The sequence below is a fragment of the Gadus morhua genome, chromosome 5, assembly GCF_902167405.1.
Source record: "Gadus morhua chromosome 5, gadMor3.0, whole genome shotgun sequence".
In the NCBI taxonomy this organism is placed as follows: Eukaryota; Metazoa; Chordata; class Actinopteri; order Gadiformes; family Gadidae; genus Gadus; species Gadus morhua.
The window spans coordinates 23,834,312-23,849,311 of record NC_044052.1 but is presented as its reverse complement, the minus strand read 5'-3'; the positions used below and the strand labels follow the sequence as shown (position 1 = coordinate 23,849,311).

The 15,000-nt window shown below is 51.8% G+C and overlaps 1 protein-coding gene across 1 annotated transcript in view; it reads right to left on the bottom strand.

Moving 5' to 3' along the window:
* Window positions 1-13,187, bottom strand: part of mta1 (metastasis associated 1) — a gene marked incomplete at its 5' end in the record, with an annotated part of 27,671 nt that extends 14,484 nt beyond the window's left edge. The window contains 6 exon segments of the mRNA XM_030356546.1: window positions 91-193; window positions 689-806; window positions 1,497-1,560; window positions 2,991-3,117; window positions 10,441-10,534; window positions 13,120-13,187. Of these exon segments, the coding sequence (XP_030212406.1) occupies window positions 91-193; window positions 689-806; window positions 1,497-1,560; window positions 2,991-3,117; window positions 10,441-10,534; window positions 13,120-13,187 (574 nt within the window).
* Window positions 13,188-15,000: the final 1,813 nt, after the last annotated feature.

The window sequence follows — 15,000 nt, the reverse complement described above, 5'->3', positions numbered from 1 at the left end:
GTCCAGCCGAGTTGGGGGTCTGTGGCCCTCGTGCTGGTGAGAGACCTTCAGACCTTGGCCTGAGGCTTTGGTAACGAGTGGAAGACTCACCGAGCCACGACTAGGAACTGGTCGATCTGCTTCTCCGTCAGGTTGCTGCTAGGCAACCAGATCCTTTCTTCCATCTTGGATAGCTCCCTGCCATCCTCCTCACCTGGGCACATGCACAGACACACACACACAAGCACAAACACACAAACACACACGCACAAAAGTGTCAACGACTGAAGACAAAGCCGCCACCCCATAATTGCAATGTATAGAAATATATCAAGGACTCCACAGCCCCGGTTCATATGCAGGTGCAAAAACACCAAAACATCAACCTGCACATGATTAGTCAATTCACACGAAGAATCAGGCAAAAAATACATTTACCTATTTATTTAAAAAAATACATCACAAAGGGCTCATCGGGAGCCTTAGAAAAACAATTCTTACAAAGGGAATAAAAAAGGACACCTCGAATCGACCGTCACACTGCAGTAGGTTTCAACCAAAACACGACACGTCAAGTGAACACACACACACACACACACACACACACACACACACACACACACACACACACACACACACACACACACACACACACACACACACACACACACACACACACACACACACACACACACACACACACACACACCTTCTTTCATGAGGTCCGTGATGTCTGCCTGGTACTTTGTGCCCACGCGGATCTCCCCCTTGTCGGCCAGCAGCGTCTTCTGCTGCGGGTCGTACACCAGGGAGTAGAAGAAGGCGTCCTGGGAGAGAGGGGGGGGGGGCGGGGGTCACACTGGGAGGACGGGTTCGGGACAGCTTCAGGGACCGAGGAAGGTCCATCTGCGGGGGGGGGGGGGGGGCTTCTCGCTCAAACACGCCTGAGGTTGAGGCCGTTGACGGGGGGGTAACTTTAGGAGTGAAAACACCCAAACCCACCGAGGGTCCCACCCCCTGATACTTGGACAGTGGAGGGGGCGCTGGAGGAAGGGAGGGGGGGGGGGGGGAGGGGGGGGGGGGGGGGGGAGGAGGAGGAGGAGGGGAAGGGGGAGGGAGGAGGAGGAGGAGGGGAAGGAGGAGCTGGAGGGGAAGGAGGAGCTGGAGGGGGAGGAGGAGGAGGAGGAGGAGGAGGAGGAGGGGGAGGGAGGAGCAGAGGGGGGGAGGAGAGGAGTGTACATTCTCCACCCCTGGCCGTCTCTCTGCTCCTCATTACGCTACGTAAAAACTAAAACATTCTGGGTCAATGCAGTGAATAATTTATCCGTGAGCCAGACTTTCTAATCTCAGAAATTCACTAAACAGAACTAAGAAAGGAAGAGGCCTGTGTGTGTGTGTGTGTGTGTGTGTGTGTGTGTGTGTGTGTGTGTGTGTGTGTGTGTGTGTGTGTGTGTGTGTGTGTGTGTGTGTGTGTGTGTGTGTGTGTGTGTGTGTGTGTGTGTGTGTGTGTGTCCAACCTCTCGTTCAAGGTAAGACTTGAGGGCCTCGGTCTCGTTCAGCAGTGTCACACAGCACTTCCCCCTGGAGACACACACACACACACACACACGAGAGAAGGCAGACAAAATACGTTCATTAAGGATGAGCGAAGGCGTACAGAAAAAAAAAAAAACATAAAAGTAAGAAAGTAGAAAAGAAGGAAAGGAAGGAACAGAGTTTATTGTTAGTTATTTCGTCCTTTGCAAAGTTTGTGTGGTTTTTATCTAGTAAAGCAATCTGACGAACCCAACGAAAAATCCAGGCAGTGAACTTCAAACCAGACGACTGATCTAAATCCTCCTCCATTTTAATTTAGTTTTAGCGGAAAATCTCTAAGGGTTCGTCCTAGACTTTAACTATCGGTGCTTACAAGGGTAATTAAAGGTCACTTGTGATTAATCAGTCAATCATTCTGAAGTGCACTGGTGCACTAAACTGTAAAGCCAAGGGTAACGCATCCAGGAACCTGACCTGTGAGCCAGCACATCACGTGCTAGTCTCCCCAGGAATGCTTTCTCTTTTGTCGATTTAAATGCTTCACATTTTTATGTTTTTACATATTCAGTTAATATTTCCCTATAAAAATAAAATTAATAAAAAAAAAAAGGTATTCAGGAGATTTGGTGAGGTTAAAATACATCTCATATCTCCCTCTGGTGTCATCACACATGGGCGTGTCCTCCCAGATGATTGACGGGCAGATCAGCCAACTAGCTGGTCCAGCCCACGGGGTCAGCTAGTGATCTACCCCGGTACACCTGGGAGGACACGCCCCATGTGTGATGTCACTTGAGGGTCGATTGTGAAATGGCTTGTATTGGCCAATCAACATCCCACCTGGTGGTAAAGGGTAGGGGCTTAAGGTTGTTAAGGAGCAGGGCTGAGTCAGGCATCCAAGGCTGTAAGGTGGTGCACTGACGCCATGGGAATCGAACCCGAAACCTCAGGGCTGATCGTAGAAAGACACCGGAGCCCCTACACCACCCAACCCCATCAGTCTTTATTGGGAATTAATTAATTCAGAATTATTTCACAATTGTTACAGATAATGTTTATTTTGCTGTTCATTACGGTGTGACTTCATTTTGGGTTTCAAATTGAGTCTTCACAACAAGCGACGCCTGGGAGAGGGATTGCACTTATCTGGCAGTTTTTAGGAAGCTTGCTTCAACGCGTATGTTTAATACTACTTTACTCCCCCCCCCGCCATTCAACACAAGCCCATTCAGCATCAGCATCATGATTCATATTAGCGAGCACTTAATTTTTGTGGATTCATTATGGTAATATTTCACACTGTACTGAGGAGACAAAAACAGAGAAAACGTACTGCTAAGTGCACCCGCTAAAAATAAATAAATGGTTCTACGATTTATTTTCAACGTAAAAACTTTGAACCAAAACACTGAAAGGGCCACACACTCATTAGAAGGACCATATTGGGGGGGGGGGGGGGGGGGGGTGACACCGACCTGATGTGTGTTGCGGGCAGCGACTCCAGCTGCCGGGACAGGAAGAGCTCGCGGTGCCGGAGCTGGTGCTTGTGCTTCTCGGGGAGGTCCAGCATCTCCGGGCTCTCCATCTCCTCCTCGAGCTCCCCTGGGGAGGGGAGGGGAGGGGGGTCGAAGGTCAGAGAGGGAGGGGCACACACGCTGCCGGAGAACAGGCCTCTCTGGGGGAGAGGTGGGAGGTGGAGGAGGAAACACACTCCACCTCCCAGCCTGCGCCCCATCAACGGGTTACAACAACGCCTGCCCCAAACCATGTATTAAAACAAGGTCTGCCCCAAACCATGTATTAAAACAAGGTCTGCCCCAAACAATGAATGTAAATAACAGTCAATTGAACCATGCTATAAAAGCCTGTTTCGAAAAAAACACACGAAGATGGCCGAAGTAGAAACAATTCTGCTATGTTAATTAAGAAGGGAGATCAGGTTGATCAGACTCATTCGTGATTATTTGCGTTTCAACAACAGATAGATAGAAGAGATGATCCGGTCCGGGGATCTGCCCAGAGAGAGCTCCACACCATGGGGATGGGCTGTTCCATAACCTTAATACATATCAAGTGCATGCCGTCGGGGCTGATTACATATTGTATACGACCTTATTATGGTTATATATTGATTATGCTAATGTCCCCCCCCCCCCCTCCACCACAAATGACCATACGTGTCTAATTTTTCTTTCAATGTCGAATTAGGAGATAATGCATCTTAATGAGCATTTGTGTGACAAAACAAGGGTTAACAGTCCCCTCTGATTGATACGGATAACGCATGCTAATCAGTGCAAATCACTGCTCACTTGAATAAATAAACCATTCATTCCCAACAGCAGCCACAACAACAACATCAACAACAACAACAACAACAACACCACCACCACCACCACACACAGGGCTGACAAATTACAAATTAGTCTGAAAATATTGGATTTTCACAAATGAATGCAGCAGTGCTTTTACTGAAGTCAAGGACAATTCTCCGAGACCAAGAATCAGAGGCTGGGTGTTGAATTCAGGAGAGAAAACACGTTTCAAACACCTTCATTTAGAAAGTACATCACGCTGCTCGAACAAAAACCCAACATGACGAATATTCTCAGGGACGAACAAAAAACAACAACAATTCAATCCCAAAACCTTCAACGCAACAAACCCTCCTCATGTGCACCACGAAGGCACTCTTAAGCGCGGGTTTGATTCCCCAAGTCCCTCAGAGGACCTCGTGGTGGAGGGGTTGTCATGCCCCCCCCCCCCCCCCCCCCCCCCTTCAGTGGGCTGGGAGGCCTCGTGTCCGTTTGGTAACACGGTAATGAGAGCAGTGCGCCAAGCTCTGTCCGACTGCTTTCAGTTCTGAAGAACACGATAAAACAGCAGTGCTTAGACGAACACACAGAGAGCGGTACGAACACCGAGGGGGGGAGTGAGAGGAGAGACCGGTAGAACACTGAGGGAGGGAGTGAGAGGAGAGACCAGTAGAACACTGAGGGAGGGAATGGAGAGAGACCGGTACGAACACTGAGGGAGGGAGTGAGAGGAGAGACCAGTAGAACACTAAGGGAGGGAGTGAGAGGAGAGACCAGTAGAACACCGAGGGAGGGAGTGAGAGGAGAGACCAGTAGAACACCGAGGGAGGGAGTGAGAGGAGAGACCAGTAGAACACTGAGGGAGGGAATGAGAGGAGAGACCAGTAGAACACAGAGGGAGGGAGTGAGAGGAGAGACCAGTAGAACACAGAGGGAGGGAGTGAGAGGAGAGACCAGTAGAACACAGAGGGAGGGAGTGAGAGGAGAGACCAGTAGAACACTGAGGGAGGGAGCGAGAGGAGAGACCAGTAGAACACTGAGGGAGGGAATGAGAGGAGAGACCGGTAGAACACAGAGGGAGAGAATGGAGAGACCGGTACGAACACTGAGGGAGGGAGTGAGAGGAGAGAGCAGCAGGCCGATGGGGAGACGGGGAGAGAAGATTTGAATCGTTAGTGAAAGACGTGACGGCAGAGAGTCAAATGAGGAGAACTAGAGACGGTAAAAAAAGAAAATGAAAAGAGGAACGCATGTTGAGAACCAAAGAGACCGAGACACAGAGAGAGAGACAGGCCGAGAGAGAGACAGACCGAGACACAGACGCACACAAAGACACATACACACACACACCAAGAGAGAGAGAAAGACAGAGATAGAGGCAGACAGACAGAGAGATATAGGCAGACACACACACACAGGCAAACAGACACACAGACAGACAGACACACACACACAGACAGAGAGAGCGAGCGAGCGACAGAGACTGAGAGAGCGAGAGCGAGAGAGAGCGAGCGCATGGTGATAGAGAGATCAGTGGGCGCGTGCTCCAACGCATCGGCAGCTTCATTAGAGGAAGACACGCACAACCTGGAGAGAGGAACACAACACACAACCTGGAGAGAGTACACAACGCATAACGCACAACCTGGAGAGAGGAACACAACACACAACCTGGAGAGAGTACACAACGCATAACGCACAACATGGAGAGAGGAACACAACACACAACCTGGAGAGAGTACACAACGCATAACGCACAACATGGAGAGAGGAACACAACACACAACCTGGAGAGAGGAACACAACACACAACCTGGAGAGAGTACACAACGCATAACGCACAACATGGAGAGAGGAACACAACGCATAACGCACAACCTGGAGAGAGGAACACAACACACAACCTGGAGAGAGGAACACAACACACAACCTGGAGAGAGGAACACAACACACAACCTGGAGAGAGGAACACAACACACAACCTGGAGAGAGGAACACAACACACAAACTGGAGAGAGGAACACAACGCTGGCAGTTGTTTTTTTTCAGCACTGGAGTCGTGTTGTGGCCAAAATCAATACTTACCCATTCACTCCCTTAACACACACACACACACACACACACACACAAGGGGGGAATGCCCCTAATAAAGGATTACTGCCAATATTAAAAAGGTGTGATTTGCACACAAGGGTGAACAGGACGGTGTGTGCGGGTAGCCTGTGTGTATTGAATTGCAATTGCATGCGCGCGCGTGCGTGCGTGCGTGCGTGCGTGCGTGTGTGTGTGTTTCCCTCCACCCAAAGCAGGGTCATCATCGCCCCGGTGAATTGAGGGACATAAATCCCGGAGAAGGAGGTACGAGAAACACTAAATCCCATCGGAACATTACACATTAAGATCAACACATTAAAAATCACCAAGTTGGGCGGCGCTGTAAAGTCCGTGACAACACAGGATGAGAATAAAGATGGGACGGATGGAGGACGCAAGGGCGGCAACCGCTCGACGCACTGCTTCAGAGGGGGACGAGGAGACTGATCCCGTGTTGAATCCCATTAGGGACAGGTGAGGTGCCTTGCTCCAGGTAGACTATGGTATGCAGGGGTCTGGGAGTTAGGGGGTTTCAAACTCGCAACTTCCAAACCATCCTGCTGCTCAATTGCAACGAGGGCTCCTTAACCCCCCCCCCCCCCCCCCCAAACGAATGAAGAAAAATTGGGTAATTAAGTTAATGAAGACGATACGCGCTGCATAAACATGTTTACGGCACATTAACATATGATGCATGGTCCGTCCCCAGCTTTGTGTTATTTCTAATTATTTTCAGTAATTGATTTAAATGGAGGTCCACACACCACTGTCACAGCTTCAGCCAGCCATGCACAGCCGAGAGCACCACGGCTGAACACATGGAGATGTGTACAGCTGGGATACCGCTGCCGTTAGGTGTGTGTGTTCAGGGGACACGCACACGCACAGAAAAACTCCATTCCTCCCCTATTCCCTTCCTTCCTCCACTCTCGCCTCCTCTCCTTATCAACACCACATTATTCACAATTTGCTTCTCCAGAAAGGAGAGAGAGGAGAGAGGAGAGAGGAGAGAGAGAGAGAGTAGGGAGAGAGAGAGTAAGGAAAGAGAGAAGAGAGAGTAGGGAGAGAGAAAGCCAGAGAAGCAAGGAGTGAGGAGAGAGAGAGAGCGAGCGCGAGCGAGAGCTAAGGAAGGAGGAAGGAGATACGAGGAGAAACCTGAGCAGAAAAAGATGTAGAGGGGACACACAGACACACACACACACACACACACAATGAGTTGGTTCTACAACCAAAACATGGAATTCCAAGCTGCTGTCATCAACCATATTACACCAAATACTATTGTTTACAAAAATAACAACACTGCCAGAAGTGGAGCAGGTCGTTGTACCCTGTGTCCCCCCCCCCCTCTGTCTGCCCTCCCTCCCTGCGTTTGTTTGGACTGACCGCCCCGACGTCTGAACCCCCGGAATACCAACTGGCACCGGGCCGGCCACTAATGGGGATCGAAGCCAACTGTAAATAAACCAGGGAATAAACAGGACACACACACACACACACACACACACACACACACACACACACACACACACACACACACACACACACACACACACACACACACACACACACACACACACACACACACGGCGGTCCATGACCAACGGTGCTCTGTGAGGATGCTACAGGAACTAGAGCGACCAATAACAATCCATTACTGCTGAACTTCAATAACAGGGCGACGCTGGAGAGGAGGGAGACCGACTCGTTCCAGAATGTTCAATTTCCAAGGAAGCACCAGGGAGGAATCCTGCAAGACTGACGCAATCACCAGCGAGTCAGGAGGCTAATTTGGTCACAGGGGGGGGCGGGCTTATGGCGCGTTTCCAACGCCGGGGATGGTTCGGTATGAATAGGTGCGGCACAGTTCCCGTTCCCACCGCCAAAAGTGGGCGGCGTCAAGACTTGATAGCCGTGATAAGCCGTACTCATCTTTCAGTACTCCTTCAGTGGGGTACCAAGACGTCTGAAAGGGGGCCAACAAGTTCCAGCTACACACGCCGTCCGTTGATTGGTCGACAGAATCGACACTTCCGTGCCAGAGGGATAACAAACAAACAAAGACGTTACCCGCAAAGGTATTACAGGGCAACGGCGAAAGCTTCGTTTATTGAACAAAATGTTTGTTTATTGAACAAAATGAGCGTTCTTCTTTTTCCTTGGATTTATTAGCAGGCTACACTGTCGGGCTGCTATGAGGTCACGATGCTTATGTAGCTGCCGCGGCTATCGCCATCCGGCTTAAACCCTGCCCATCCGTAAGGGAACCGTCGGCGGTGGAATCGCAAGCCATAACTGAGCTGGCTATACCGCACCCTCACTACTGTGCTGAGGCGTGCTGGTTCCGAAACGCGCCCTCCGGTGGGAACGCGCCATTATAGGCTGGGACCAAGTTGGGGGGGGGCGGGCTTCAAGGAGGTCCCTTCCAAGGTGAGCCCGTAAATGCATATATTCAAACTTCATATCGGATCTGCAATAAACTGCACCAGAAAAAATATCAACCAGCAGTTCTTCGCTTCAGACCCTGCTAAAATGAGCGTGCACAAAGACAGACAGACGTACACAGACAGACACACTCGCACACCGACCCACGGCCCAGTATAGACGCAGAGACCAGGCCAGCACACATCATCACCAGTTCAACACGTGTCTATTCCGATGAGCATGACCTCAGCGTCCGTCACGCACGTGGGCGTGGTTGGACCGCTAGGCACCGGCCCAGCAGTGCTCTGTACCGACCGACCAGTGGTGACGCTCCACCACATGTGTAGTCAGTACCTTAGTAGGACGGCCGCCTGCCACGACCTCTTCCCCAAAAGACAGACGGCTCGCACTACAAGCGACCGTTTCAGTGACGCCTCCACGATTTAATAACAGAACCTCAGTCGAACGCGTTAACGTGCAGCCGCGGCGTGGAGAGGTCGCCATGGTTGGTACGCAAACTTGGCGACCGGCGTAGCGATGGGCGGAAACTGAAATCACCATGGCAACAACATAGCCACGGGTTTGAAACACAGAGGCGCCAACGATTGAACTTCCGTGAAATCATTATTTTGAAATAAAAACCTTTTTAAAAAATGTGCTCATGTGTCATTTCGGCACAATCACTCTCACACAGACACAGACCGACACGCACAACTCTGGAAAAACACAATGTGCTAAACAATAAACAGTGTGGGTACGAACACACAAATGTGCATGCACACACACACACATATACAACCCCACACGAAAATAAACATGCGCGTTCTCAGACACGGGCGGTTGCCAGACTGATGCTGTGTGGTCCGACAGAACAAATACTGCTGGACTGGAACCTAACCCCCCCAGTGAGACTCTGAGGCCAGGGTCACACACACACACACACACACACACACACACACACACACACACACACACACACACACACACACACACACACACACACACACACATCAGCTGTATATACCACAACACGCCAATAAAATGACATGCCCAATTGTTCATACACACATAGGCACTTACTTGGACGCTCAGACACACACACAAAGACAGAAACACACACACACACACTTCAGTTTCAACATTAACTCAAAGAGTTTAATTTCACGACAAAAAAGTAAAACATGGAGCATTGCTCATAAAGACACACGCAGGAGGACACACACACACACACACACACACACACACACACACACACACACACACACACACACACACACACACACACACACACACACACACACACACACACACACACACACACACACACACACACCACACCACACCCAGTTCATGCGGAGCTTAGTCTTGGGCGCCAAACGGTGTTTCCATGACGACGCCGGTGTTGTGTCACCCCGAGTGACCCAATTCAAATCGCCGTGCCGGCCCAACGGACGCTCTGACCTTGAAAATATGCTTCACTTCCTCCCCAGGTCGGGCTGGGGCCAAACTGTTGACAAACACGCGCTTTTATTTTGGCTAGTTCACCGTCCAGCGGTCCGTCCGTACCTCTGTGCGTACCATCGCAGCGCTACACGTAGAGCCCTGCGTGCCTTTGAGTTACAATCAGAATGGAAGAGAGGAAGACATGGACGGAATGTCCCAGAACAACGTCTCGTAACCACTGCTGCACGCATCGTCACCCCATACATGCCCAGGCCATGCGTACGTGATGGCGTCGCGTATGAAGTACAATAAGTGCGATTCGGATCCGAGCGGCGGAACGTCGTAGAGAAGGGAATCTCAACGTTTTGAACCCGAGCGTTTCACCGGTGGAAACATCAGAGTTTGTGTTTGAACAGAAACACAGCCTCACACGTACCTCCAGCTCACCGCACACACTCCAACAAGCACAGACACATTGGATGACTCACAGATTTGGAAGGACACACACACGTTTTTCCCTCTCTCTTTTATCCCGGCCCTCGTGTGATTGGTCGAGGCTTAACGAGAGCTTGGCCCGACGGCGATAGGAAGGCCGAGTGGCCCTCGACCGGCGGCGGCGTGTGCGTGCCGGAGCGCGCGGTGAACTCACGGGCGTGCTTGTCTGCCAGGGCGATGAGGGTGCTCGAGATGTCCCTCCGTCGGTAGAAGCAGACCACTTTGGCCTCCACGTTCCCATTGGCCGTCTGCAGCGGCGGAACCGGCAGGAGAGAAGAGGGAAGACAATTGCAGTTACCACAGCAACAAGTGGTTGCCGTATGGAGGAGTTGGGCGCACGCCGACCCTCCACACACACACACACACACACACACACACACACGCACAGAGTTTGTTTTAGGTTTTTCAGAGCGGTTAACACGAGGCGTTATGCAGTGTCCCTGGCCCAGATCAATACGCCCGTGGCTGCTGCGTCTCCTTAAGGGCTCGTCTGCGTCTCCTCCCGATCCCAGGGCCTCTGGAAGCCCAGGCAGACCTACCGGCCCCCAGATGTGAGGAGGGCCACGGTGGAGGAGACAGAGAGACGACCGGCCGCCTTAAGCCCCAGCGAGGGGCCTTTACCCCTGGTTAATGAGGGGCGCGGTGGGCTCGGTGAGGACCGACCGTAGGGTGGGTGTGTGACCTGGCCATAGACCAACGTGCACAGTAGCCTCAGGGATGATCAGCTATAGGGTTCCAGGCCGTATATCAAGGCTGGCAATTTAGCTAAATATTAATATTTGTCCACTATAAGAAACAATCGTGGAATTCGTTCATTGTGCGTTTCGGAAGTTTTGTGATGACGAAGCCCAGCGACGGACGGGGGGGGGAGGCGAGAATACACGACGCTGGAAAGAGGATCGAGCAATAATAAACTGTATGCGTCCAACTGCCCCGTGACCGACGCGGAAAGATTCTCTCATCCCCTCTGCGTTTGGACGTTTCTCTCAGAAATGTCGCGTTAGATAACGGGTTGCAGGCGACAACATCAGGTCAAACACCCCACTGTGGGAGGCCCCGTATGCTGAGTCAGCACGGGTCAAAGGTCACTCCGATGAAGTACTGATCCCATTACAGCCCCGGAGATCCATAACAGCCCAGTCCTTGACATTTAAGCGAGGACCACCCTGGCTGACAGAAGCACATGGTCCACTATAATCCTAGATCCACGGTTAGGATTATACTGGGCTCTTCTGTCGTTAATCAGCAGGAGGAAATCCTTCTGAACCACGCCACGAAGGGGCCCCATGAAACAACTGCCAAACCATTTTGCATGCTCTCCTTGTGTTTACGGCAGATTATTTAGTTTATACCTTTAGCAACGGAGTGATTGGATCATTAGAGCAACAGTGTGTTCATCTTGGTACAAGGCCTCCGTTTGAGACGTCCTAGCGCTTTCCTCCCTACCTTTGAGTTTGAGTCCCACTGATGTGACCGAGATTCAACGGTTCCCTGAAGCTTGCGTCACCGTTCTCCCAACTCTCTCCTTCGCTCATCTTGTTCGTCTCGATTTTCTAAGCGCGTCTAAATGCAGGTCCATGTGACTCTTGATTCATGCATTTGTCTTCGTTTCGTACGTGCTGTTGAATCTTTAGGGGGGGAGACGGAGAGAGGGAGACGGAGAGAGGGAGACAGAGAGGGGCGTCCCTGAGCAGCCGAGAGCGAGAGTGACAGACAGAGCAGAAGGCTCCGTCTGAGCTGGCTGTCAATCACATTAAACAGCCACCATTAGCCGGCCCAGCCCGGACAGGGGGACAGGGGGACAGGGGACAGGGGGACAGGGGGACAGTGGGACAGGGCAGACTGGGACAGGGGGACAGGGGGACAGGGGACAGTGGGACAGGGGGACAGTGGGACAGGGCAGCCTGGGACAGGGGACAGGGGGACAGGAGGACAGGGGGACAGGAGGACAGGGGGACAGGGGGACAGGGGGACAGGGGACAGGGGGACAGGAGGGCAGGGGGACAGGGGACAGGGGGACAGACTGGGACAGGGGACAGGAGGGCAGGGGGACAGTGGGACAGGGGACAGGGGACAGGGGGACAGGGGACAGTGGGACAGGGCAGCCTGGGACAGACTGGCATGGGACAGGTGACAGAGCCTCCTGACGGCCGAGCAGAACTGCGGTTCACTGGGCGAGGCGCCGCCATGCTGGCCCACTGCCCAGTGCATTGATCGGACCACCGACACGACGCACACGGGACCCCCTCCTCCTCCTCCCCCCCCTCCTCCTCCTCCTCCCCCTCCTCAAAGCCAAAATGGATCCGGCGCTGGGTGCTCCAGACGGAGAGAAATAGACAGACGGACAGACGGCAACACCAGAGAGACACAGAGAGAGAGACAGACAGACAGACACACAGAGAGAGACAGACACAGAGAGAGAGACAGACAGACAGAGAGACAGACAGACAGACAGAGAGACAGACAGACAGACAGACAGAGAGACAGACACACAGAGACAGAGAGAGACAGAGATAGAGACAGACAGAGGCCGAGATGCGAGAGAGGGAGACGTAGAGATGGAGTGAGAGTTTGTAAGTACGAGACTGAGATGTAGAGAGAGTGAGAGACATAAGAGAGAGAGAGGTAGAAAGTACGAGAAACGTAAGAAAGAAGATAAAGACAGAGCAACCAGGAAGAAGCGAGTGAGGGAGCGAGAAAGTGCGAGAGAGACAGACAGTCCGACAAAAAAAGCAAAGAGACAGACTTCGGGAGAGCGAGAGAGGAGAAGAGAGAGCGAGCGAGAGAGAAGAGAGAGCGAGAGAGAGAGCGAGAGACCAACACTCAAACTCACCTTGTTTAACTCCTCTATCCTTCGGATAAGCAGTGGGTTACTGGACGAGTTCTCGAAATAAACATAATCTGCAGGAGAATGGAGAGAGGAGGAGGAGGAGGAGAAAAGGAAAGAAACAGAGGAACCGTCAGTCAGAATGCGATGCGACCATTTAGGATGATTTGCAGTTGGAACACATTGTGACAGCTTTAATTAGTCAGGGGGGGGGGACTGCAATGCAGACATCCTCCAAATGTTAGTTTAACTTGATTAGGATAATTTTATACACAGCAGAGCCGGCCCTCGTTGGGAGGTCTGACTAAACGAGATGTTTGAAGCGGACGGTGAACACACAGACGATACCTGCCCTTCATAGCCAAGAGGCTCAGGATACACATCCTTCTGTTGGAGAATAGGTGTGTGTGTGTGTGCGTGTGCGTGTGTAAACGCCTGTGTAGAACGCCTTCATGTGTTTGCATCAGCCCCCCTACGTATAGTGTTTGTGTGTAGTTGGTGTGTTTGTGTGTGTAGCCGTGCGTTTGTGTGTGTAGTCATGCGTTTGTGTGTGTGTGTAGTCGGTGTGTAGTCGGTGTGTCTCTGTGTGTGTAGTCGGTGTGTAGCCGGTGTGTAGCCGTGCGTTTGTGCGTGCCTCCGTGCAGCTGGCATTGCCCCAGCCCTGGGGGGGCCCAGCTCCACCAGGAGCCCCCCCAGGCCCTGGTGTTGGGGGGCTGCCCGCTGAGAGCCCTGCGTGTGTTTTGGCTGAGAGCTGCCAGATTATACCCCACACTTGGTAGTCTGCCTGGAGGCCGGGGTCCGTCCTCCAGCGCGTCACCCAGAGGGGCCCCCTCAACCTCCCCCCCCACACTCAGCCCCCCTCGTCACCCCCCCCACCCCCTCAGCTCTTATGGGCTCATTCACACACCATCAGCCTCTGCCGTGAAAACGAGGGTTAAACCATTCATCTGAACGGGGGACGAGTGGGAAAGCTGCTGCGGTGGTTGGTGGGGGGGGGGGGGGGGGGGACGTCTCCCCGGCGTCACGCTGTGGTGGCCAATCAAGTGAGCCGGTCGACGAGACCGCAAGACGCCCGCGGGTTGAAGAACCTTGTTGCCCTGGTAACGCCAACATCGTAGCATCGTAGCATGGCGCTGTTTACCGAGTTATGCTAACGATGGAAGGGAACCAGCTCGAAAACAAACAACAAAACGTAACATGGTATTGCACACACAGCAAGACCGTGCAATGCATCCATTGGTGACCGGATTAAAGCAGCAATGTAATCAAGTTGGTAAGAGTTGGACATTAAAACGACCGACGAGGTACAAATACAAAGAAAATACATCTCTTTACGGGCGCAGCCAACTTTGTTTGTCGAGTCGTACGGTCGGCCTCACTGAACTCGGTGGACCCTCAGAATCCTGAGATATTACGACCAAAAGGGGGCCGTGGTTCGTTGAAATGTCACAAAGAAGCTGGTCTATTTCCCACTTTGCAACCCGTGAGGGTGGAGTACGAGGTATCTAGAATGCACCATAAGTCTGCACCCCAGCAACGCTGCAGAACCACCCCAGTGTCAGAGCTCATTAGGGGTTGGGATAAAAAAGGCCTTTCTGGACACAGGACCAATCTATTCCAACCCTATTCAAAAGCATGCAGCACATGAATATAGTGTGACATGTCACCTTCCTGCGGATCTCTTCGGACCCCATCTACGGTGGTGGTTTGATGTGGTTCCGAATTTCGGGGAAGTATTATTCTATTTTTTTCATATCCCTATCTACATCAATAGACTCGGCAATTAATTACCATCTGATTGTATCCCAGTGGATGCTCGGTTCTAAATTAAAAACAAAAAACTCAAGGTTTAAAAGCTATTATATCAGGGACGTTTTATAGAAAGGC